General features: G+C 32.7%; 4 protein-coding genes across 5 annotated transcripts in view; 1 reads left to right on the top strand and 3 right to left on the bottom strand.

The window, feature by feature from the left end:
- LOC105279368 (SAM and SH3 domain-containing protein 1) overlaps nt 1–25430 on the top strand; it is a 332254-nt gene that overhangs the window by 130095 nt on the left and 176729 nt on the right. The window lies entirely within an intron of this gene.
- Nucleotides 2653–6452, bottom strand: LOC105279374. Its single transcript, XM_011339104.3, has 6 exons — nt 6318–6452; nt 5854–6004; nt 5564–5650; nt 5004–5270; nt 3988–4146; nt 2653–3275 (listed from the first exon to the last, which is right to left on the bottom strand). Exons 2-6 carry the CDS (start codon nt 5924–5926, stop codon nt 3124–3126), a joined length of 738 nt encoding a protein of 245 aa, XP_011337406.1. The 5' UTR covers nt 5927–6004; nt 6318–6452; the 3' UTR covers nt 2653–3123.
- Nucleotides 10012–16835, bottom strand: LOC105279375. The gene is made up of 6 exons (XM_026972706.1): nt 16782–16835; nt 14260–14407; nt 13972–14058; nt 13408–13674; nt 12844–13002; nt 10012–12140 (listed from the first exon to the last, which is right to left on the bottom strand). The coding sequence occupies exons 1-6, from the start codon at nt 16818–16820 to the stop codon at nt 11989–11991; spliced, it is 852 nt and encodes a 283-aa protein (XP_026828507.1). The 5' UTR covers nt 16821–16835; the 3' UTR covers nt 10012–11988.
- LOC105279376 lies at nt 17726–20505 on the bottom strand. Its single transcript, XM_026972731.1, has 5 exons — nt 20372–20505; nt 20059–20145; nt 19520–19786; nt 18965–19120; nt 17726–18271 (listed from the first exon to the last, which is right to left on the bottom strand). Exons 1-5 carry the CDS (start codon nt 20442–20444, stop codon nt 18120–18122), a joined length of 735 nt encoding a protein of 244 aa, XP_026828532.1. The 5' UTR covers nt 20445–20505; the 3' UTR covers nt 17726–18119.

Genomic DNA, 25430 nt, shown 5'->3' with positions numbered 1-25430 from the left:
GAGTGCTCTCGACAAACGGGAATCCACTTCTCCTCATGTTTTTTGTTAAACTATTTTTTATGTCATGATATGTAAATTTCGACAGAGATTTAACGAGATAATATTCTCTTTGAGTTGAAAATTCGCTGGAATTATCTGAAAATATGCGCCGCGAGATTGTCATGATTTTCACGATCCGTTTCATAAATCTGACTGATAATTCGAGAGAGCGTCGAGTGGGATTTTTATCATCCGTAAAAACGGTCGAAGACGCTATGCTCGAAAAAATTGTAATTCGATTAATCGGACGTCAGTAGCGCGGAACGGATTCCGCCGAAAGGGGTTCGACTTGAGTTTAAGCGATTGGTGATTGTCGTTCGTTTTACCTTCGATCTCGCTACGTCATCCGATGGAGAAAAAGCTTGCGATGAAGAAAGATCGCCCTGGACTTTGGCAACTTCCTCGAAGACTTTCTTAATTACGAGCGGGACGCGATAAAGGTCGTCGGAAAGAAAAGAGGTTGAGCGCGCAAGACTTTCATCTAAACGAGGAAAGTATCGATTCCTACTTGTGCGAAAGGGAATCTGAAAACTTTTATCTTAATTGTCATAGCGCCGTTAAGGTCTATTGTTCTATCATTTCCGTTCTCCGTTCTTCCCTTCCTCGTTCAGCTCACCACTGTCGCTCGATTAATCCGCGATTCCTTCAGTAGGATCCTCGGAATGGATGCATTCTGTTAAAACGTCTTCCGCTTTCGCGAACCTTGATTTTCGCTGAACAACGAAATAAATCCCTCAATCCATCGTTATCCGTCTGGCGTTTTAGTCGGATAATTACAGCTATTCGTTACGCAGATATAAGTATAATCTGTTGGATTATACGTAATAATCATCCATTACGCCTATTTACGGATTTGCATCTCTAAATCGTATTGACAATTTTGCACGCAGCTAATATACTACGTTCATTATTGTACTTGATTGACAAGAGCCATTGCGACAACGGCGAGCAGCGAGCAACCAGCGGCGTTTTCGCACGAGTTGAATCATCCACGCGGCTGTTTAAACCGAGAAGCTTCGGAATCGTGTGCTTATACTCGTCGGGCGGAAATACTTGGCGGTAATTTTGCCGCGGTTCCCAGATCCGGCGAATCCGCTCGCTGCTCATCACGCTAATGCATTATAATCCCGGACATAGACGGAAGCCGAGGAATCGCGCAGTGAGTGTTAATCGAGCAACTTGCTCAAGAATGTAAAGCTCGAGAGTCGTCGTCATCTTTCACTTACGTCGCCGCAACGATCCGCGAATAACAACACGTGAGAAATATCTTTCATCTCCTAAAGCGAGATGCATCGCTCATCAAGCCCCCAGACTCAATTAGCTGCACTGTCATATATCTCTGTGAAATATACATATGCGCAGAAACATATTACGTTATGTGTATATCTATATATTATTATACAAAATCAGAGCTCGTCAACGAAATTTTCCATGTAATAATCACTACTGAATTTCAATTGTCCGTCCACATGTCATGGAATGACATATTGTCTACCTTTCTTAATTTCTTTCCGTTTCCTCTTGAAGAGAACATATAACATATGGCTTACCGCCTTGCTAATGCCTCCTCAACTGTCTTTCCTCGGTAAATGTCATTCTCGTAAGACGCACAGGCAAGACTTGCATCATACATAATCCTGGCCGCGATAAACTGCTCGTCCGTTGTAGATAATCGCAGCTCATTAAGCCGGATATATTGGCTCATTAAGCAATAAACCTACCTAGCTGGCTAATTGGCGACAGCTCCCTGCTTCCCGTCGTCCCATCTTCTTCCGGTTGGACCTAAGCGGTGATCGGCAATTCATGCTCGCCGCGGGGACCAAACCGCCGCCGATCCCCCGAATCGAATCGTCCGCTGCAAAACGGGTTCCTCATTAACTTCTCCTCAGCGCCGGTAGTTTCTTTCCCTCGTCTCCGCATTCTTCTTTTTTCTTTTCCTTTGGCGACTCTTCTTCGCGCACGCCACTCGACATATGGCGGAGGGTGTCCGACGTCGTTGCTGATGCCACTTCCTCGAAGCCGAAGTACCCGGTTTGTCGGACGATGCAAATTAGACGCACCGTCGATCCCGGACGCTTATCTAGGTCGCCACATTGGTGATCCTTTGTTCACGTGGCTGGTTACGGAGTATTCGGTTTCGTGGTGAAACTTGGTAAAGTTGCGTTACTAAACTATGGTTCGTATCAAAGTTCTGGTCCATAGCGCGTTTCTTAAGCAGATTTCTTTTCACGTAATTGGGTGTTTCTTTCTATAGTACGATGCGTTTAAAAAAGTTCTACAAAACTCGGAACGTTTTGGTTTTTGCGAAATTTGGTATTTTTGTGCGTTTAAGAAATCTTATGGGAATACTTTTGAGGAAACCTCCGTTACGTTGCAACAAATTACAAATTTCGTCTTCTTACATAATCCAACATAGCTCTATGATTATTATCGCGTTTGCAAGTCATTTAAAAATTTTTATTTAGATTAACAAATGAAATGAAAGAAGAATCTTTATATTTATCTCGTTATACCTCCTCTGCAGAGCTCGCAGATCGCAAAGCAGTAAATACTTAGTATGCATAATTATAAAATCACCTATTTTTAGAATATAAATTTGATATTCTTGACAAGTTGATTTTTACTGTCTTTTATTTCTTTCTCTTATCTTAGATCAACAATATATGAGTCCTAATGTAACGTATTGTTGATTACATTATTATTACTTTTATTATTTTCTAAACATTGTTATTAGTAACATTTGAAAATTAAGCGACGGTGAATAACAGTAAGTCTTCAGCACAACTAGTACTTCATCGAAACTTTGAATGCCGTAGTTTGCGAGAGCACTTCGCTCGGAACAAAAAGTCTTAAGCATTTTCGCAGCTCAGTTTTTCCGCACAGATTTCTTGTTACGAGTTTGTCGGTCACTTAGAGAATTTCTTGATATAAAATATTAATTCAGAGAAAGCTTACATTTTTTTCAGTTTTATGCGACACATAAAGTATCCTTTCCTACTGCACAATATATGCATGAAGTTGAATGTATTTTTAGAGATCACGCGAGATCTGTTATTCCTTCATGCTTATTAAAATTTCTGAATTTTATTTCGGAAATACTTTCGAAAAGGGAACATTCGAAAATAAGCGATTGGTATTTTCAACATATATCGGCTCTAACGATTTGAGCATAGCTGGTGCTACTACTCGCAATAACGACGGCCAATATTCGTTTGCAAAGTCTTGCAAGAGTTTACCTGCAAATGAAAATTTATCAGTGATATGTTCCTGAGAAAATGTAGCAAAATGTGTATATGTAAACTTGCAATACAAATATTTGCAAAATTAGGTGAATTAAGAAGAGAACTGAGAGGAATTTATTCTGTAAAATAGACTTCTCATGTCATAGAAAAATGATTTCAATTGATTTAAACTTTTACCATTTTTACGGAAATAATAAGTAATTATCGTGTCTTTCGTGATTTATTCTAATCCTAAATTCTGATGTATGATACGTCATCAAAGGTATTTATAAAATGTTTTCTTCAAGCATGAATTACATAATTCATAAAAACAACCGCGCGTTTAATGAAACATAATTATGAATGCTATTCTTGACCATAACTTGATGTACGTTTGACGCAATTGAAAGGGTATTTACTAGAAGATAAAAATAAATTTAATATACATGTGCATACAATAATGGTTTCTTAGTTTTCAATTTAAAGATTTATTTAACTATTCATGATAAATCACTGTTATTTGTGTGTTATTTGTTGTGTGACTCCTTTAGATGAATTATTATTAAGAATTTCATAAGAATTAATATAAATTATATAAATTTTAAATATATGTATATTAATAGTTCTATTCGGATAATTTTGTGAGTATAAGAAAACTTTTGTGTATATGAGAAAAATTATATTAAAAAATAAGGAAAACTGTACTTGAAGGTTATTCGATACTTACTGAATTCTTCGCTGTCGAGGAAACCAGTCAAGTATGTTTCTACTTTCTTAATTCTTCTTGGACTTAGAATAAAACGTTCTACGATCCATCTGTCATTTACTACAGGCCCCAATATATGCCATCTCATTAGGTTGTCTGTTGCAACTAGTTTGTAGTGTCCTATATGTATGTATTAGCATAGTCTTGTAAATACGTTAGCATTTTTTCACCATAAGATATAGAAAGAATTAACAAGTTATTTCAAAAGTTTTTGATTATCTATAAGAATACTTAATAATTAAAGATTACTTTAAGGCTCCTGAGTACTCACCGCGGCCATGCTGAATTATGACGTCAGAAGCGAGAAATGACACGCTGAGAATTCTTGCGTGCCATTTTCTAATAAAAAGATATTTTGATAAAAAAAACACTACAGATCGCTTCAGCACACTTGTAAAATATACCGAAAACTAAGTTTTTCTGTTAACAATCAATCCACAGTCGTAAAATGCCTGTAATATGAAAATAGTCTTGCGCATGCGCAGTCATTCCGCATAACCAAGTCTCATATCACAGTCATTTTATGACTATTGATTGACTGTTAACAGAAAAGCTTAGTTTTCGGTATATTTTACAAGTGTGCTGAAGCGATCTGTAGTGTTTTTTTTATCAAAATATCTTTTTATTAGAAAATGGCACGCAAGAATTTTCAGCGTGTCATTTTTCGCTTCTGACGTCATAATTCAACATGGCCGCGGTGAGTACTCAGGAGCCTTAATAACTATAACTAGAAGCGATTATTTTTACCTGTGTTAAATTAATATATAATATGTTTTTGCGACCATTTCAATCGTGATTATCTTGTTTCATAACGAGATTGTAATAAAAAAGATTTGAGATTGATTTTTAGGAATTGGAAACCGAGAGTTGAGATATACTTTAATATTTTTAATTAAATTTTTAACGTCATAAATAAAGATATATACGACAACATGGTTACCTATTCCATAATTTGTACAGAGAATTTCATTTTATACCTGTGCTGTTCACTCTGAATGGACCCACTTCACCAATTACATCAGATATGCCGTCTACGGTGAACTGTGGAATTTGCATATCAATTTCCAACTGAAAGATATTGTCGGTAAAATATGCTTTTACGTCCAAGAAACGAGCGTCCCCAAGACCACTGACAGTATTATTGATTCCGTGAGTAAAGATATGTAATTCTCCACTATCATAAGTGACATTATGATGGTCGTAAAACGCAGGATCTATAGGCGGAAAGTTGAAATCCGGAAGTCCTGTCAAGACGGATAAACTAACGTTAGTTCTGATGAATTAGTATGTCAAAGTTCATTATTCAGTGGAATTTTGCATATTTTTTTACATTATGTAATACAGTACGAAATTTTCTTAATTTATACATTTGTGATATTTGATGAATTCGCGTATCGAGCGTTTTTACTCAGAGCTTTTATACTAGACTAGAAATTTGATTATTTCAAATTGTGATCCCTTCAATTTGTGATCAAGCGTCTTGAGAGAGCATATAAAAGTCAAGATGCGAAAAGTAATTAATTTTAAAACAAGGTACCTGGAACAAATCGTGGCCATGCTTCTTGTATTGCGTCTCTTAAGCAAGTAGAATAATCCGTTGCATCCCGATGGCATGTGGTTACAGCTGTATAGAAATTAAAATCGAATAAAATAGTAAGAGCAAAGTGATAACATTGCGAATTATCTTAAGAGAATGATCCGATTATAACTCAAAAAGTAGGCTTGTGTTACGCATTTATTATTAGTTACTCAAACAACAATATTATTACTGTTTCGATCGTATATGGAAAATGGTTGAATAAGAAATAAGAATTCTTGAATACTTACGAAGCATTTGTTCCTTTGCCACGCACAATCCGAATGCTACAAAACTGATTAGATTAAACACGCGAAGTATCATCTTGTCTAATGGTGCTTCAAGTGATCTATTGCTCCTTACGAAGATTGCCTTTATATAATCTTGGAGTAACGCACGTCTCTAATAACATATCACGTAACATTATTAATTATATGTTATATGTCACATGGAAAAACACACAGGATAAAAAGAAGTATTATAAGAATTTGCCTCTGGAATTTTATTATATTGTTCGTAATTCCTGATCAAAGCATAGAGTACTATTTCATTTTCTTGATCTTTCTCATGGAAAATCAATTACCTTTTCTAACAATTTTCATAACGGTTAATTGATATGTATGTGTAGAATATACATAGACACATTAAAAAAACCACAAAAAGAATTTATTATGTCGAACATGTTATATAATTATTGTTTGAGGGCCGATCTTACCTGCTAGTTGGCTCCGGGATAGTTGATTCCACTCAGCGAAGGGTGCGGAAAACGTGTGAATCGAGGATGAAATAGACAGAAGTGTTCAATACAGAAATCAATAAAGAAACCGAAAACACGTAAAGAACCCGTTAAGAGAACAAAGAAATGATTTGGCACCGACCCGATAGCCATACGAATTGTCAGAGACCAGTGTCGCAAGCAGCTCAACAGCAACTGAGCTGACCGCGATTAGGAAGGCGAAAATCGCCGATCGACAAAGATATAAAAACTGATAGGTGAAAGGCTATGATTGGCTGAGGTGTCTCGTTTAAGGGGGGAATCTGGTTTACCGGGTCCAAAAAATCGAGGCCAGTCAAATGGTACAAAATGAATTTTATGAGGAAGTTGAAGGGCTCCTGTATGGAGCAGGAATTGCTGATTAACCTACGACTGCTGTAAGTTATCAAAAAATTATACTTTTCGGTTGCAAAACCTTTAAATGATGTTTTCTCAAAACCGTATTTTCTAAACTTGTGTACACGATAGAGAAAAAGCTAATTAACCGATCGAGTTCTATCTCAGCTCATTTTGTTCGTTATTTGTTTTTTACCTAGTGAACCTAAAACAGAGTAAAAAAAATTAAATTAGACTAGGTTTTTGCACTAAAAAACGAAATTTTTTTTTCGTGGAAAATGAAATTTTTTTTCCAAAATCGTGTCAATTTCTCAATTTTCGTTATTTTTTTGGTTTTTTAGGTTCACTTCGAAGGTAATTATGTAAAATTAATAAAAAACTTTGAATCGTTTGTTTCACACAAGATTTACGCTTTCCAGAATGTACACAATGAACCAACTGCAGCGGCGTTACAAGCATCTTCCTGTTTCATCGGCTTAACGGCTATATTTTTAATCCAAAAAATTAATTTTTGTAGTTTAAATATACAATAATATATTCTAAAAGTGTGGGAGTAATTGCTTTTATTTTACCTACTTTAAAAAATTCCTAAAAATTATGCATTTTTCGGGCTCCTAAACTAGATTCCCCCCTTAAACCCCCTACACACGATCCGATCTGCAGGATCGATTTGTAGGAGATCCTACAGATCAGATGGTGTGTAGGCTTGTCGGAACGACCAATTTATGATTATTCCGATATCGGACGGTTGGTCGGGTCGACCATACGATCTCCCGACTCCTCACTCCAACACTCTGCAGATTGTGTTGTGTCTCCTACAAGTTGGATCGTGTGTAGGACAATTGAACCGATTTCTCAACATTTGCCGTGCGACTGCCTATTGTTGTGCATCAAAATGTTGGAAAAGGAGAAAGAAGTTTAGAAGGAAATATTAGAATTATATAAAGATTGAATTTCAAAGTTTCGTAACTTGCACCGGTTACTAAAAATCTTAACGTCACGATTAATCGTTCTTGTTCACTCACACTTTTCCTTATTGTAGTATTTGTTATTAAAGGTGCATTCTTGTTTTGTTATTAAAGGTGCAACCATATAAAGCAGTTCATTGAAAGTGTCATTATCCATTCGTAGAAAGTTTTTAAAGTCAACTGAATTTAATTCTTTGAGAATATTTATTGACTAAATTGTCGTCTTTGCAACAACCACTTTTTAGCCCAATATTTTCTTTTTCGTTTTTGCATTGACATTTGGTTTTGCGACAGTAAAGTGTTAATGCAATCCCGATTTTTTGGAATTTGGAAAGTGAAGGAGTCATACCGATTTACGTATTTACACAGCAGAGCGAACCAACAGATTGACTCATGTGGAGAGCAGCACCCGATTTATCCCCTCCTAACTATCCTGCAGATCGGACCAGTAGATCGGATCGTGTGTAGGGGGTTTTAGTAAATAATTTTAATTACATCAAGTTCTCGAATAATCATGAACAGTCTGACATTGTGTTATAATTTTGCATTCTGCGCAGTTTTTTATATTAAGTTTGAAGTTCATCTTTAAATGCATATGTAAAACATGTATTCTGAATTCGTAACATATCCTTTTGTATATATTATATTTAACAAGAAATTGAAATAAGAAATAAAATCTCTAGTTCTCGGTTGTGCAAATTATTGTTTTTGTTCTTCATTAAACATGTTAACAAAAAGTTATTATTGCAGTGTAGAAGAGAATATTGTATAAATAATGTTAATTGCATCAACTTCTTGAATAATCTTGAACAGTGAGACATTAATTATAATTTTGCATTCTAAGCAGTTTTTTATATTAAGTTTGAAATCCATCTTTTTCCTGCTTGCCAATAAATTACGAATGTCTACATACTTGATACACAGTATTTTTTTTTTTTGTTTACGTGGGAGGAGAGAAATACATTAACGCACGCCGAGAGGGACCGGCCCTCAAGGCAGTGTGGGACTCTCTCGGACCTCTACAACGGCCCAGACAGAACTACCCACTAAAACTCTCCCCCCAACATACACCCACCACCGGACGTACACCTCCCGAACGGCACAACGGCACGAACGGACAGCACAATACAGGAAGCCTTCCCCAGCTCCGCCGAAGCATTACTATGGGGAATGATACACAGTATTGCATTCTATGTTACTTAAAACAAATTAAGGGGTAACGCCACTCTAGCGCCCGGAAAAACAGCCTAATTTTTTATGGGAATATAATGAATGGAATACAAAATCCGTTTAAAGGCCTTTATTGTACATACTTTGAAGTGTATTTACAAATTTTTATTGAATTTTTTTACAAAATGGCGGCGCCAGAGCTCAGCCTCTTCTCACAGATAGTGTTCCGCGGCCGGAAAGATTTCTCCTCCAATTTTTGACCTGGAACAAAAAACTAAACATTTTTGAGTCTTATATAAGGTTAGCTCGGGAAGTACGTACGGAAATTAAAAAATACCGTTTTTTGTAAAACTGACGCACGTTTGAACAAAAAGTTTCATTTTTAGGTAAAAAAAACTTTTTGTTCAAACGTGCGTCAGTTTTACAAAAAACGGTATTTTTTAATTTCCGTACGTAGTTCCCGAGCTAACCTTATATAAGACTCAAAAATGTTTAGTTTTTTGTTCCAGGTTAAAAATTGGAGGAGAAATCTTTCCGGCCGCGGAACACTATCTGTGAGAAGAGGCTGAGCTCTGGCGCCGCCATTTTGTAAAAAAATTCAATAAAAATTTGTAAATACACTTCAAAGTATGTACAATAAAGGCCTTTAAACGGATTTTGTATTCCATTCATTATATTCCCATAAAAAATTAGGCTGTTTTTCCGGGCGCTAGAGTGGCGTTACCCCTTAAATCGCACCATATTGTTACATAGTTTTATCACGCGACTATTATTGGTTTTACAATGAATTCAGAATATATTTACATCAAATGATTAAAAGGAAATATTTTTTCATTATTTTCTAGTATCTATTCGTTTATATCTCGAGCCTAATAGTTCGCAAGTTTCGAAACAGCAAGTGATATGCGTAATTACAAAATTATATCCATTTTAAGAATGTGCTTACATTGACCACTTTTAATAAGTTTTACTTTCTTTTCTTTCGCATTTTTAATTTACAGTGCATGACAATGCATAATGGTCGCAGTCGCATAAAGTCGTGATGTTATTACCTGCCGATTATTTTATTGTTACTTTTACTATTTTCAAACTTACTACTGAAACTTAAATAGTAATTGGAGATAAATAATGTTCAATATTAAACACTGTTTGTATTTCACCAAAACTTCAAATATAGTATTTTTGCAAGTACGTTGCGTTTGAAGTAATAAGCCATAAAGATTTCCAAATCAAGCATGGCATTTGATATAAAAACAATATTATATTTGTCACTATTAACAATAATATAAAAGACAGTAAAATTAATTATACTAGAAGCGGATTGTCACTCGTGGAATTGCTTATAGCGCGGATCGTCACGTCATCTCTCAAATCGTGAATATTCACTCCTTGGTTTGATCGATCTACCTTATCCAACACTTTATCGCGAAATGCGTTTCATGTATTTAAAATATCTAGTCGTTTTCCTCGTCGTACTGGAGTCAATAACATATGCATACATATATATGACACAACAACAAAGAGAAGGATACGGCCCTGGATCAATGTATATAGATGTATATAGAAATAGAAGTAGGCAAACAAAGGAAAATAGGACGAATATCCGAGCTCCGATATTATTCGACACTCTCCTTCGAGACGTTATCGCGGTCAGACGTGATTTCGGGAGTCATTTGTAGTCGTTTATCTTTGTCGTTTGAATACACGCTTCGTTGTTCGCTCACTTATATTTGTCATTGAAATATACGCTTTGTTGTTTGTTCACTTATACGAAAGTGTCTTATTTAAGAATATCCTACTCAATCTGATTCACGTAATAATTGTCCTAGCAACCGCTCAGCTAAGAATCTTACAAAAGCATACATATGCAGGATGTCCCAGACCTGTCGTTAATGGTAGTTCATTTCGAGACCAAAATTCTAATATCAAAATGTTTCGGTCCTATAGTTTTTAAACGGGAATGGTTAAAAGTTCACCACTCAACTTGTCAAAATGTCGCGCGCTCAGGGATATCGTTGTAAGACGTGAGTCTATTCGACACTATAGTTATTTGTATAGCGCGCGCCAGTACGGCCTATGACAGCACTGTCTAATCGATCTACTGCGCATGCGAGACGAATAGTCCTATCTGCGCATGTATATCGATCGTCGATCGATATTGATAAAGGAGCGTAATCGCCTGCCACGTCCTCTCTCGTTTCGGGGTCCTGAGAAGACAACACCATTCTCAGCAATTCTACAACGACGTATTATCAGCCATTATGGACAGCCGTTTGGACTCTATTCCATTGGAATATCGAGGCTCTGACTTAGCTCGCAACGAGTATCATTATTGACGCCGTATCCTGGAAAGGATTGGACTTGGCCGATAACTAATTAATCAGCACTCTCTCAGCAAACACGAGGGATCAATTTCCGAGTCAAAGGACCCTTAAGCAGGTGAAAGAGCCAACGAGGGATCAGGCGCTCCGTTTTATTCGAAAACTCAGATGAGTATTAATATGATTTGTAATATGATTTCCGCGCTTTTATGTATTGGATAATAACACGATTTGTAATATGATTTCCGCACTTTTATATTGGATAATGACACGACTTGTACAATGATTTCCTCGCTTCTAAGTATTGTATAACAAAAATATAATTGTTCTCCTCTGCTCACGGAATTTGAATATTTTAATTTGAAACAGATAATCTTTCGTCACCATCCTCTTGTTCGTATCTCGAGCCCCGAACCTTATATTTAAAGTAACGAAGAAACTAATCGTTACATCGTATATCAAAAGAGCCTTTCTACAATAGTTCACTCAACTTGATAGAAACAATGACACTCGAAATTATTTCTTTGTTCACAAAACCGACGAATAATAGTGATGATAATAATAGTGATGACAATAGTTTTTTGTTATTGTTCCTATCGAGTTGAATAAAGGATCGTTTTTGATATTAGGATTTTCTCCAAATGAGTTCGGGAATCTACCATTAACGGATTATACGATAAGTCTGGAGCACCATGTATCTATACAAGATTTACAAAACTTAGGTTATCTTACCCAGTATATACACAAAGTTGAATATGTTCTTAGAGATATCGCATGATTTGTCATTTCTCTTCATGTTTAATAAATTTCTGCATTTTATTTCGGAAATACTTTTGAGAAAAAAACATTCGAAAATAAGCAATTGGTAGTTTCGACAAACATCGGCTCCACCGTTTTGGTAACAACTGGTGCTACTATTCGCAATATCGCCGGCCAATATTCGTTTGTAAAGTCTTGGAAGAGCTTATCTGTAAATAAAAATTTATGAGCAATGATATGTTCCTGAGAAAATGTACCAAAATGTGTTTATGTAAACTTGCAATATAAACATTTGCAAAAGTAGGTGAATTAAGAACAGAATTGATAAGACTCTGTGTTGTTTACTCTGTGAAGTAGACTTCCCGCCGCGGATGTCGTAGAAAAATTATTCCAATTTATTTAAACTTTTATCATTTTTGCGGAAATAGCAAATACTTTTCGTATCTTTCGTGATTTATTATAATTTTAAATTCTAATATATGATATTAATTATGTCATCAAATGGTGTTTCTAAAATGTTTTCTTCAAGGATAAGTTGCATGACTAATTTATAAAAACCAAACGCATGTTTAGTAAAATATAATTGTCAACGCTATGCTTGAGCACAACTTGGTGTATGTTTGATACAATTAGAAGGATAATTACTAAAAGACAAAATGAATTTAATGTGCACGTGCATACAATAAGCTTCTTAGTTTTTAATTTAAAGATTCGCTTAACTGCTCACACTAAATCACTACTATTTTTGTGTAACTGCTTTAGATAAATTATTAAAAAGAAATTTATAACAATTTATATAAAGTATATAAATTGAATATATATTAATAGTTCTATTCGGATAATTTTTTGTGTATAAGAAAAATTATATTAAAAAATAAGTAAAACTGCACTTGAAACTTATTCGATACTTACCGAGTTCTTCGCTGCCGAGGAAACCAGTCAAGTATGTTTCTACTTTCTTAATTCTTCTTGGACTTAGAATAAAACGTTCTACGATCCATCTGTCATTTACTACAGGCCCCAATATATGCCATCTCAGTAGGTTGTCTGTTGCAACTAGTTTGTAGTGTCCTATATGTATGTATTAGCATAGTCTTGTAAGTACGTTAGCATTTTTCAACATAAAAATAAACAAATTATTTAAAAAATTTGTGATTATCTGTAGAAATACTTAATAAGTAAAGATTATTTTACTATTTAACTTAACTACATATATAAGCGATTATTTGTACCTGTGTTAAATTAATATATAATATGTTTTTGTGACCATTTCAATCGTGATTATCTCGATTGTTTCATAATGAGATTGTAATAAAAAAGATTTGAGACTGATCTTTCATTAGGAATTGGAAACTGAGAGTTGAGAGTACAATTTAATTTAATGTTTTTAATTAGATTTTTGACATCATTAATGAAGATTTATACGACAACATGGTTGCGTATTCCACAATTTGTATAGAGAATTTCTTTTTATACCTGTGCTGTTTATTCCGAACGGACCCACCCTGCCAACCACATGAGCTAGGCCCTCTAAACTGACCTGTGGCGTTTGAAATACAATTTCCAAGTGGAATATATTGTCGGTAAAATATGCTTTTACATCCAAGAAGCGAACGTCTCTAAGACCGATGAAAGTACTATTGATTGAGTGAGCACTGATGTGTAATTCTCCATTATCGTAAGTGGCGTAATGATGATCGTAAAACGCAGGATCTATGGGAGGAAAGTTGAATTCCGGAAGTCCTGTCAAGTTGAATAAACTAACGTTAGTTCTGATGAATTAATATGTCAAAGTTCATTATTCAGTGAAATTTTTGCCTATTTTTTACATTACAAAATACAGTACGAAATTTTATTACTTTATACATTTGCGATATTTGATGAATTCATGTGTCATGGTGCCATAATAATCAGAGCTTTTATACTTTTTAGACCGGATAAAATTTAATTTTATTAATTTGTGATCCCTTATCTCTCAAGCGTCTTGAGAAGGCATATAAAAATCAAGATGCGAAAATTAATTGCTTAGAAAAACAGTACCTGGAATAAATCGTGGCCATGCTTCTTGTATTGCATCTCTTAAACAGGTAGAATAATCCATCGCATCTCGATGGCATATGGTTACAGCTGGGTAGAAATAAAATTGTATAGAATAGTAAGAGCAGAGTTATAACATTGCGAATTATCTTAAGAGAATGATCCGATTATAACTCGAAAAGTAGACTTGTGTTACGCATTTATTACTACTCAAACAACAATATATTGTTACTGTTTCGATCGTATGGAAAATGGTAAAATAAAAAATAAGGAGAATTCTTGAATACTTACGAAGCATTTGTTCCTTTGCCACACATAATCCGAATGCTGCAAAACTGATTAGATTAAACACGCGAAGTAACATCTTGTCTAAAGTTGCTTTGAATGATCTCCTCACGAAGATAGCCTTTATATAATCTTGGCTAAGCGCACAAGGTCTCTGTCGACGTATCACGTATCAGTATTAGTCACATGGAGAAACAGGATAAAAAGAAAGGTTATAAAAAGGCCATAGCCGGATAAGCATACTAAAAGTGCCCCCGGCGAGTTTTGGAACGACACTTGGACTGTTATTTTGTCATTATAACAAAAACATTTTCTCAAAATTTCAGTCCTTTAATTGTATTATTTCTCGAGTTATTGAAAAAAATACGATTTTCGGTTTTTATTTTTTTCTTCCATAGATATTATAGATGGACTTCTGTCGATGTTTTTTAAAAGACTTATTAACATAAAACATAAAAAAACTTTTTTTCATAGTTCCCGATTTAAAACTCCATTTACAAAAAAAATAATAAAATTAAAAGTAACTTTTCCGAAATGTTCTCTTCGAGGTACAATCACTAAACTTTCACAGAAAACTCTTCTCTTTTATGAAATTGTTCTCAAATTTTTTCAATTTTTTCAAGTTGGTGCAACATCATGAAAAAAAATAAAAATCAATTTTTTCCTTTTATTTTTGCAGTAAAATAGACAATTATTTATTTCTCTCAATACAAATATAGTTATAATTATACAAACAAGATTCTAGAAAGAATTTTTATACAAAAATCATAATTTTTATCGAATGTGATCAACAAATTAATTTTTTATCAGTCTTCATCACTATCTTCAGTAATTACTACGGTGCTACTCTGTATCGTAAACAGATGGCTCAAAATTTCAGCTGGTCTTATTGTTGCTAAATATCTCGCATAAGATAAGTAATATACAGCTAGGGTGTATTACTAAAGGTGCTACAAGTTTATATTTTAAAAACTAGATGAAGTATGAAATTTTTGTTTTCCAGCAAATATTTGGTATCGAAAATAACATCATATGAAGTTAGTTTTTTCCTAGGTGGAGTGGGTAAAGTCACATCAAGGACATTTTGATTTTTTAACTGTCGACATATATTTTTTATTGCGTACGATTGTAGCCCGTCTCCTGACGAGTAGATTGACCACAAATAGTCATAATAACAAAACAAATAGAAATAACAAAACAAAGTAATAAATCCTTAAAGCAAATGTTCGAAATTAGCGCCATTCAAAAACTATATGTCGACAGTTATAAAATCAAAATGTCCTTGATGTGACTTTACCCACTCCACCTAGGAAAAAACTAACTTCATATGATGTTATTTTCGATACCAAATATTTGCTGGAAAACAAAAATTTCATACTTCATCTAGTTTTTAAAATATAAGCTTGTAGCACCTTTAGTAATACACCCTAGCTGTATATTACTTATCTTATGCGAGATATTTAGCAACAATAAGACCAGCTGAAATTTTGAGCCATCTGTTTACGATACAGAGTAGCACCGTAGTAATTACTGAAGATAGTGATGAAGACTGATAAAAAATTAATTTGTTGATCACATTCGATAAAAATTATGATTTTTGTATAAAAATTCTTTCTAGAATCTTGTTTGTATAATTATAACTATATTTGTATTGAGAGAAATAAATAATTGTCTATTTTACTGCAAAAATAAAAGGAAAAAATTGATTTTTATTTTTTTTCATGATGTTGCACCAACTTGAAAAAATTGAAAAAATTTGAGAACAATTTCATAAAAGAGAAGAGTTTTCTGTGAAAGTTTAGTGATTGTACCTCGAAGAGAACATTTCGGAAAAGTTACTTTTAATTTTATTATTTTTTTGTAAATGGAGTTTTAAATCGGGAACTATGAAAAAAAGTTTTTTTATGTTTTATGTTAATAAGTCTTTTAAAAAACATCGACAGAAGTCCATCTATAATATCTATGGAAGAAAAAAATAAAAACCGAAAATCGTATTTTTTTCAATAACTCGAGAAATAATACAATTAAAGGACTGAAATTTTGAGAAAATGTTTTTGTTATAATGACAAAATAACAGTCCAAGTGTCGTTCCAAAACTCGCCGGGGGCACTTTTAGTATGCTAATCCGGCTATGGCCTTTGCATCGAATATCATTATGTTATTCGTAATTCCTGATTAAAACGTAGAACTATTTTATTTTCTTGATCTTTCCCATGGAAAATCAATGGCAGTACGATTTCTAATAATTTTCATATCGAATAATTGGCATGTACGTGTAGAATATATACAGACATATTTAAAAAAAAACAGAAAAAGAATTTATTATGTTAAACAAATGTTATGTATATATATACTGGGTAGGATGACTTGAGTTATGCAAATATTGCATAATATATGTACTTTTTTGTCTGTGTGACGTATACGTACGTATATGTTAACTAACTTCGGTACGAAGGGTAACCAACGCGAGGTAACCATCTAGATATTTTAAATAATTTTAAATACATAAAACGCACTATACGACTCACCGTTGGATAAGGTAGACTGACAACCGGCAGTGTGAACATTCGCGCTTTGAGAGACGATTCGCACTGTAAACGATTCCGCGAGTGACAATTTGTTTCTAGTACATTTAATATTATTTTCTTTTATATTTTTGTTAATAGTGACACATATAGTATTGTTTCTATATCAAATATCATTTGATTAATTTGAAAATCTTACACGTGCGGCTTATTATTTCAAATGCAACGTATTTGCAAACATACTATATTTGAAGTTTTGGTCAAGTACTAGCAGTGCTTAATATTGAACATTATTTATCTCCAATTATTACTTAAGTTTTAGTAGTAAGTATGAAAATAACAATAAATAAAAGTAAAAATAAAAAGTAAAAAGTAAAAATAATAAAATAATCGGCAGTTAGTTATATCACGACTTTATACGATTGTGATCGTCGTGCATTGACGATGTAAAATAAAAGTACGAAATAAAAAATAGTAAAAATCAGCTTATTAAAACTGGTAAATTTATATTCTTAAAATAGATATAATTTTATAACTACGCATATGATCTGTTGAAACTTGCGAACACGAGATATAACCGAATAGATAATTACAAAAAATGAAAGAACACTTCTTTCTCTTGATCTGAATGAGGATTCTGAATTCATTGCAAAGCCAACAATAGTGGCGTGATACTGAACTGTGTCGCGTAGTAAAGTGCAATTTACAATTCGTTTCAAGTACATAGAATGCAAAAACGTATCATAGAATACGTATAGACTGTGTACAATATAGAATAGTGTGTAGTATGTGCAGAATATAGAATGCATGTATCAGCAATGTACAGATTTGTAATTTATTGACAATCAGGAAAAGTATGAACTTCGAACTTAATATAAAAAACTGCTCAGAATGCAAAATTATAAGTAACGCAGTGTCTCACTGTTCAAGATTATTCAAGAAGTTGATCCGATTATAAAATTATTTATTCAGTATATTTTTGTACATTGTAATAATAAAGTCTTGTTAATGTGTGCAATGAAGGACAACAACAACACTTTGTTGCAACACTTTGTTGCCCTTCATAACCGAGAACTAAAGTTTTCAATTTTTATTTCTTGTCTACAATTTCTTGAAAAATATACCATATACAACAGGATATGTTACGAATTCAGAAAACATATATGTTTTACATATGAATTTACTATAGAAATAAAACATTATGAGAGAACTAATTTTCTTTCATGTGCTAAATATTATAATGAAATTATTTTCCATTTATTATATATATATGAAGTTGAATATGATTTTAGAGATCCTACGCAGCCTGCCATTTCTTCATGTTTAATAAATTTCTGAAGGTTATTTTGGAAATATTTTTGAGAAGGAAACGTTCGAAAATAAGGGAGTAATCATTTCGACAAACATCGGGTCCAAATTTTTCATCACAATTGGTCCTATTGCTCGAAATAGCGCCGGCCAGTATTCGTTTGCAAAGTCTTGGAATAGTTTATCTGTAAAACAAAAAAATTATGAGCAGTGATATGTTCCTGAGGAAATGAATCAAAATATGTATATGTAAACTTGTAATACAAATATTTGCAAAAGTAGGTAAATTAAGAACAAAATATATAGGAGTTTACTCTGTAAAATAGACTTCCGATGTCGTAGAAAAATTATTCCAATTTATTTAAACTTTTACCATTTTTGCGGAAATAACAAATAATTTTCGTCTTTCGTGATTTATTATAATTCTAAATTCTGATATACGATATTAATTATGTCATCGAATGGTGTTTATGAAATGTTTTCTTTAAGCATAAATTGCATGTATAATTTATAAAAAGTACACGTTTAATGAAATATAATTATGAACGCTATTCTTGATCATAACTTGATGTACATTTTTGACGCAATTAGAGGGATAATTACTACAAGATAAAAATAAATAACGTGCACGTGCATACACAATAATGGTTTCTCAATTTTTAATTTAAAGATTCATCTAATTATTTACGTTAAATCACTGCTTTTTGTGTGAGTGCTTTAAATAAATTTTTAAGAGAAAATTCATAAGAATTGATATAAATGATATAAATTGAGTAAATGATATATTAATTGTTCTATTCGGATACTTTTGTGTGTATAAGAAAATTTAATTAAACACTAATCGTAAATAAAACTGCACTTGACGGTTCGATACTTACCGAATTCTTCGCTGCCAAGGAAACCGGTGAAATATCCCTTCATTTTCTTAAGTCTTGGAATTATAATAAAATGTTCTGGAATCCATCTGTCGTCTGCTACAGGACCCGTTATGTCCCATCTTATTTTGAGGTCTGTGATAACTAGTTTGTAATGTCCTGTGGTATGTAATAGCAGAGTCTTGTAAATATGTTAAAATTTGTTTATAACATAAGATAGTAAGAATTAACAAATTATTTAAAAAATTTGTGATTATTTATAGGGATACATAATAATTAAATTACTTCAATACCTATAAATGTACGCAATTATTTTTACGTGTGTTAAATTAATATATAATATGTATTTGCGATCATTTCACACTTGATGGTCTTGATTGTCTCATAATGAATTTGTAATAAGGAATAGTTTAGACTGATTTTTCATTAAGCAGTGAAGAAACCGAGAGGTGAGAGTATAATTTAACGTGAGATTACACTTTTGATGTCATAAATGAAGATATATATGACAATATGGTTGCGTATTCCACAAATAATATAGAGAATTTCTTTTTATACCTGTGCTATTCACTCTGAACGGACCCACACTGCCTATCAGGTTAAGTAGGCCCTCCAAGCTGATTTGTGGCGTTTGAAAGTCAATTTCCAAGTGGAATATGTTGTCAGTAAAATATGCTTTTGCGTCCAAAAACCGAGCGTTCGCAAAACCGATAAAAGTAGTATTAACTGCGTGAGCATTGACGTATAATACTCCATTACGAATGGTGACATAATGATGATCGTAAAACGCAGGATCTATGGGGGGAAAGTTGAATTCCGGAAGTCCTGCCAAGATAAACTAACGTTAGTTCTGATGAATTAATATGTCAAAATTCAGTATTCGATGGAATTTTTGTATATTTTGTACATTATGAAATACAGTACGAAATTTTATTAATTTATACATTTGTGATATTTGTGTGTCGAGGTTCTATAATCAGAGCTTTAGACTGGATGAAATTTGATTTCATGAATTTGTGATTTCTTATCTCTCAAGCGTCTTGATAGAGCATTTAAAATTCAAGGTGCAGAAATGAATTGCTTTCAAAACAAGATACCTTGAATAAATCGTGGCCATGCTTCTTGTATTGCGTCTCTTAAGCAGGTAGAATAATCTGTCGCATCCCGATGGCATGTAGTTACAGCTGGGTAGAAATTAAAATCGAATAGAAGTGTAAGAGCAGAAACAATAACACTGCGAATTAGCTTAAGAAAACATCCGATTATAACTCGAAAAGTAGACTTGTGTTACGCATTTATTATTACTTAAACAACAATATATTGTTATACTGTTATATACTGTTGTACATACTGTTTTGATGGCATGGAAAATGGTAGAATAAAAAATAAGGAGAATTCTTGAATACTTACGAAGCATTTGTTCCTTTGCCATGCACAATCCGAATGCACCAAAGCTGATTAGATTAAACACGCGAAGTAACATCTTGTCTGAAGTTGTTCCGAGTAATCCGATAGCTCTTTATGGCGATTTCTTTTATATAATCTTGACTAAGCGCACAAGGTCTCTAACGACGTATCACAGAGTTATTATTATTAAGCCACGGAAAACAGGATAAAAAGAAGTGTTGTTAGAGTTTGCTTTGAATATTAATCGTAATTCCTGATCAACGCATAGAGCACTATTTTTTTCCCGATCTTACCATTCAAAATCAATAGCATTACATTTTCTAATAATTTTCATACCGGATAATTGAGATGTATGTGTAGAATATATATGGACATATTTAAAAAATAGAACAGAAAAAGAATTTATTACGTCGAACAATATATAACAAATGTTATATACTGAATAGAAAATAATTTCATTATGATATTTGGCACATGAAAGAAAATTATTTTCATAACGTTTTATTTCTATATTAAATACATATGTAAAGCATGTATTCTGAATTCGTAACATATCCTTTTGTATATATTATATTTAACAAGAAATTGCAATAAGAAGTGAAATCTCTAGTTCCCGGTTGTGTAAATTATTGTTTTTATTCTTCATTAAATATGTTAACAAGAAGTTATTATTACAGTGTAGAAGAGAATATTGTATAAATAATTTTAGTTGCATCAACTTCTTGAATAATCTTGAACAGTGAGACATTGTATTAATTATAATTTTGCATTCTGAGCAGTTTTTTATCTTAAGTTTGAAGTTCATTTTCTTTCTAATTGCCAATAACTTACGAATGTGCATTGCTGATACACATTATTGCATTCTACGTTACTTGAAATGAATTAAATTTGCACCTTGTGCGATGTTACACAGTTTCATTACGCGATTATTGTCAGTTTTGCAACGAATTCAGAATTCAGAATATATATTCAGATCAAAAAATTAAAAGGAAATATTCTTTCATTGTTTTCTAATATATTCGTTTATATCTCGAGCCTAAGAGTTTGCAAGTTTCGAAACAGCAAGTAATATGCGTAATTACAAAATTATATCCATTTTAAGAATGTATTTACATTGGCCACTTTTAATAATTTTTATTATCTTTTATTTCGCACTTTTAGTTTACAGCGACAATGCACGACGGACGCAGGTCGCATAAAGTAATGTTATTAACTGCCGATTATTGTATTGTTACTTTTACTATTTTCACACTTACTACTAAAACTTAAATAGTAATTAGAGATAAATAATAGTTAAATATTAAGCACTGCTAGTATTTCACCAAAACTGCAAATATTGTTGCAAGTTACGCTTGAAATAATAAGTCGCAAGTGTAAGACTTTCAAATTAATCAAAGATGGTATTTGATATGGAAACAATATTAGGTATATTTTTCACTATTAATAAAAATATAAAAGAAAGTTATATCAATTGTACTAGAATCGAATTGTCGCTCGCGGAATCGTTTACAGCGCGGATCGTCACGTCGCGTCGTCTCTCAAAGCGCGAATGTTCACACTGCCGGTTTGATCGGTTTATTTTATCCAACGGTGAATCGCCTAGTACGTTTCATGTATTTAAAATATCTAGTCGGTTACCTCACCTAGTTTACCTCATCTAGCCGGTTTCCAGAGTTAGTAACACATACGTCGTATTGTGTGTATATATATACGTCACACAGACAACAAAGCATACATACACATATATAATGTTTGCGAAATTCAAGGCATCCTACCCAGTATATACATGAAGTTGAATATGATTTTAGTAGAATTGCGCAGTCTGCTGTTTCTTCATGCTTAATAAATTTCTGAAGTTTATTTCGGAAATACTTTCGAGAAGCGAACATTTGGAAATAAGAGATCCCTCTAAAAAAACCTTACAAAGGTAAAACAATACGCCAAGTACATAAAACAGCAAAATTAAATATGATGAAATCCATAGTTAACTAGCCAAGTACCTAGAAGCAATTCAGTTTGAGGATTTGTAATTTGAAATAATACTTGGCGTGCCCGGGTCTCATTAAAACGTACGTCCTACCTATAATTTGTGTAAACTCTATGTGTATGTTATTTGTATTGAGTGAGTAATGAAAAGGGATATTTATAATCACTCCGCTAATGTGCAAAACTGTAAACGTATTTGTTTTAATATTAGCAAATACAAAGATTTACGAGTCATTAGTGAAAATACTCAAAGCAGTACAAATTTAGAAGAATACATGTCCAATGCGACCCGGGCACGCCAAGTATTATTTCAAATTACAAATCCTCAAACTGAATTGCTTCTAGGTACTTGGCTAGTTAACTAATTAACTATGGATTTCATCATATTTAGTTTTGCTTTTTTATGTACTTGGCGTATTTTTTTTACCAATTGGAATACAATTGGCGCTACTATTCGATATACGTCGACCAGTATTCGTTCGCGAAGTCTTCGAGAAAATTATCTGCAAATGAAAATTTAGGAGCAGTGATATGTTCCTGATAAATAGTAGCGAAATATGTACATGTAAATGTGCAATACAAATACAAAATTTGATGTATTAAAAAGAGAACTGATAGAAGTTTACTTTGTAAAATAGACTTCCGACGTCATAGAAAACTCATTTCAATTTATTTAAACTTTTACCATTTTTACGGAAATAATAAATTATTTCTATGTTTTTCGTGATTTATTATAATTCTTAATTCTGATATGCGATATTAAGTATGTCATGGAATAGTGTTTATGAAATGTTTTCTTCAAGGATAAAGTGCATGAATAATTTTTAAAGAATAAACGCGAATTTAAGAAACAGAAACGTCAACGATTGACCTTCCTGATTATAATTTTATGTATGTTCAACGCAATTAGAAGATGATTAATTTAATAGCTTAAAAATTTGATATAACATAAAAAAAGAAAGAATATCATTATCGCAATTTTATCAAATCTTAATTACGCACAATTAGTAAGAAATAAACATGAGTTTAACGTACACATGCCTCCAATAATGGTTTCTTAGTTTTTAATTTTGAAGATTCATGTAATTACTTACGAGATATCACTTCTATTTTTGTGTGATTGCTTTAGATAAATTTTATGAAGAAATTCATAAGAATTGATGTACGTTATATAAATTGACTATATATTGATACTTCTATCTGGATAATTTTGTGCGTATAAGAAAAATTATATTAAAAAATAAGTAACACTGCACTTGAAGTTTATTCGATACTTACCAAGTTCTTCGCTGCCATGGAAACCAGTCAAATGTATATTTAAATCCTTAATTTTTAGCGGAATAAGAAAACGTTCTACGATCCATCTGTCACCTGCTACAGGACCCGCTATAATCCATCTTGCTTTGATGTCTATTACAGTTACTTTGAAATATCCTATGGTATATATTAACACATAGTGTAAATACGTTAGAATTTTTTCAACAAAATAGTAACAATTAGCAAATTATTTAAAAAATGTTTGATTATTGATTGTGTTGGAATATTTAATAATTAAAACTTACTGTAATAAATGTAAGTGTATGCAATTATAGTTACCTGTACTAAATATATAGTGTATTTGCAACCATTTCAATCATGATTGTCTTGATTGTCTTATAATAAGATTGTAATAAGAAAGATTTTAACTAATTGTCCATTAAGAATTGAAAACCGTGAGTTGAGTATAGAATGTTTTAGATAAATTTTTAAGAAGAAATTCATAAGAATTTTTCTAAATTATATAAATTAAACATATATTGATAATTCTATCCGGATAACGGATAGAACTATTGTAATTTAACATGTGATTAAACTTTTGACGTTATAAATGGAGTTATATCTTACCACATGGTTGCGTATTCCACAATTCGTACAGAGAATATTTTTGTACCTGTGCTGTTTAATGTGAACGGACTCGCGCTGCCTATTATATGAGCTAGGCCTCCTCGATCCTCGATAATCTGTGATGTTTGAACATCTATGTCCAAATGGAAAATATTGTCGGTGAAATATGCTTCTGCATCCAAGAAACGAATGTTCCTAAAACCTTTTAAACTAATGTTGATTGCCTGAACATCGATGTATAATATTCCACTATCATAGGTGGCGTGATGATGATCGTAAAACGTATAAGGATTTAAAGACGGAAAGTTGAATTCCGGAAGTCCTGTCAAGATGAATAAACTAACGTTAGTATCGATGAATTAATATATCGAAATTCATTATTCAAAGAAAGTTTTGCATATTTTGCATTGAACGAAGTTATTACTTTATATTTAGAATTTTATTTGCGATATTTGCAAATGTAAACATGTTTTAGTCAAAGTTCTTTCATACTTTTTAGATTAAATGAAATTTGATTTAGTTCATAAATTTGCGATCTCTTATTGATCAGGCGTCTTGAGACAGCATGTAAAAGTCAAGATGCAAAAATTAATTGCTTTCAAACCAAGATACCTGGAACAAATCGTGGCCGGCCATGCTTCTTGTACTGCGTCTCTTAAGCAGGTAGAATAATCCGTTGCATCCCGATGGCATGTGTGGTTACAACTGGGTAGAAATTAAAATCAAATAAAATAGTAAGCAGAAGAGTGACATTGCGAATTATCTTAAGAGAATAATTCGATTATAAGTCGAAAAGTAGACATATGTTACGCATTTATTAGTAATTGGTCAGACAACAAAATATTTTTATTGTTTCGATCATATGAAAAATAGTGTAGAATAATAAATCAGAAAAGTTCTCAAATAACACTTACGAAGCATTTGTTCCTTTGCCCTGCACAATCCGAATGCTGCAAAGCTAATTAGATTAGACACGCGAAATATCATCTTGTCTAAAGTTGCTTCGACTGATCTGGTTGCTCCTCCTGAAGATTGCCTTTATATAGTCTTGGCTAAATACACATCTCTAACGACGTATCACAGAATCATTATTAAGTCACATGGAAAAACGAAACAAAAAAAGTGTTACAAGTGTCTGTTTCGAAGATTATTACATTATTCATAATAATTCTCATCAAAGTGTTAAAACATC

The sequence above is a fragment of the Ooceraea biroi genome, chromosome 1, assembly GCF_003672135.1.
Source record: "Ooceraea biroi isolate clonal line C1 chromosome 1, Obir_v5.4, whole genome shotgun sequence".
NCBI classification, from domain to species: Eukaryota; Metazoa; Arthropoda; class Insecta; order Hymenoptera; family Formicidae; genus Ooceraea; species Ooceraea biroi.
Note: the sequence above shows the minus strand (reverse complement) of the source record. Positions and strands in the feature narration are given on the sequence as shown.

What these genes read in the sequence shown, in the direction of transcription:
- LOC105279374 (XM_011339104.3), bottom strand. Translation starts at nt 5,926, where the DNA reads ATGATACTTCGCGTGTTTAATCTAATCAGTTTTGTAGCATTCGGATTG. An exon ending in ATGGCCACGATTTGTTCCAG is followed by an intron (nt 5,271 to 5,563) that starts GTACCTTGTTTT and finishes CCGTCTTGACAG; the next exon opens with GACTTCCGGATTTCAACTTT. An exon ending in CCTCGACAGCGAAGAATTCA is followed by an intron (nt 3,276 to 3,987) that starts GTAAGTATCGAA and finishes TTTCATTTGCAG; the next exon opens with GTAAACTCTTGCAAGACTTT.
- LOC105279375 (XM_026972706.1), bottom strand. Translation starts at nt 16,820, where the DNA reads ATGTTCACACTGCCGGTTGTCAGTCTACCTTATCCAACG. An exon ending in TCAGTCTACCTTATCCAACG is followed by an intron (nt 14,408 to 16,781) that starts GTGAGTCGTATA and finishes ATACGTCGACAG; the next exon opens with AGACCTTGTGCGCTTAGCCA. An exon ending in ATGGCCACGATTTATTCCAG is followed by an intron (nt 13,675 to 13,971) that starts GTACTGTTTTTC and finishes TCAACTTGACAG; the next exon opens with GACTTCCGGAATTCAACTTT.
- LOC105279376 (XM_026972731.1), bottom strand. Translation starts at nt 20,444, where the DNA reads ATGTTACTTCGCGTGTTTAATCTAATCAGCTTTGGTGCATTCGGATTG. An exon ending in GGCAAAGGAACAAATGCTTC is followed by an intron (nt 20,146 to 20,371) that starts GTAAGTATTCAA and finishes ATTTCTACCCAG; the next exon opens with CTGTAACTACATGCCATCGG. An exon ending in ATGGCCACGATTTATTCAAG is followed by an intron (nt 19,787 to 20,058) that starts GTATCTTGTTTT and finishes TTATCTTGGCAG; the next exon opens with GACTTCCGGAATTCAACTTT.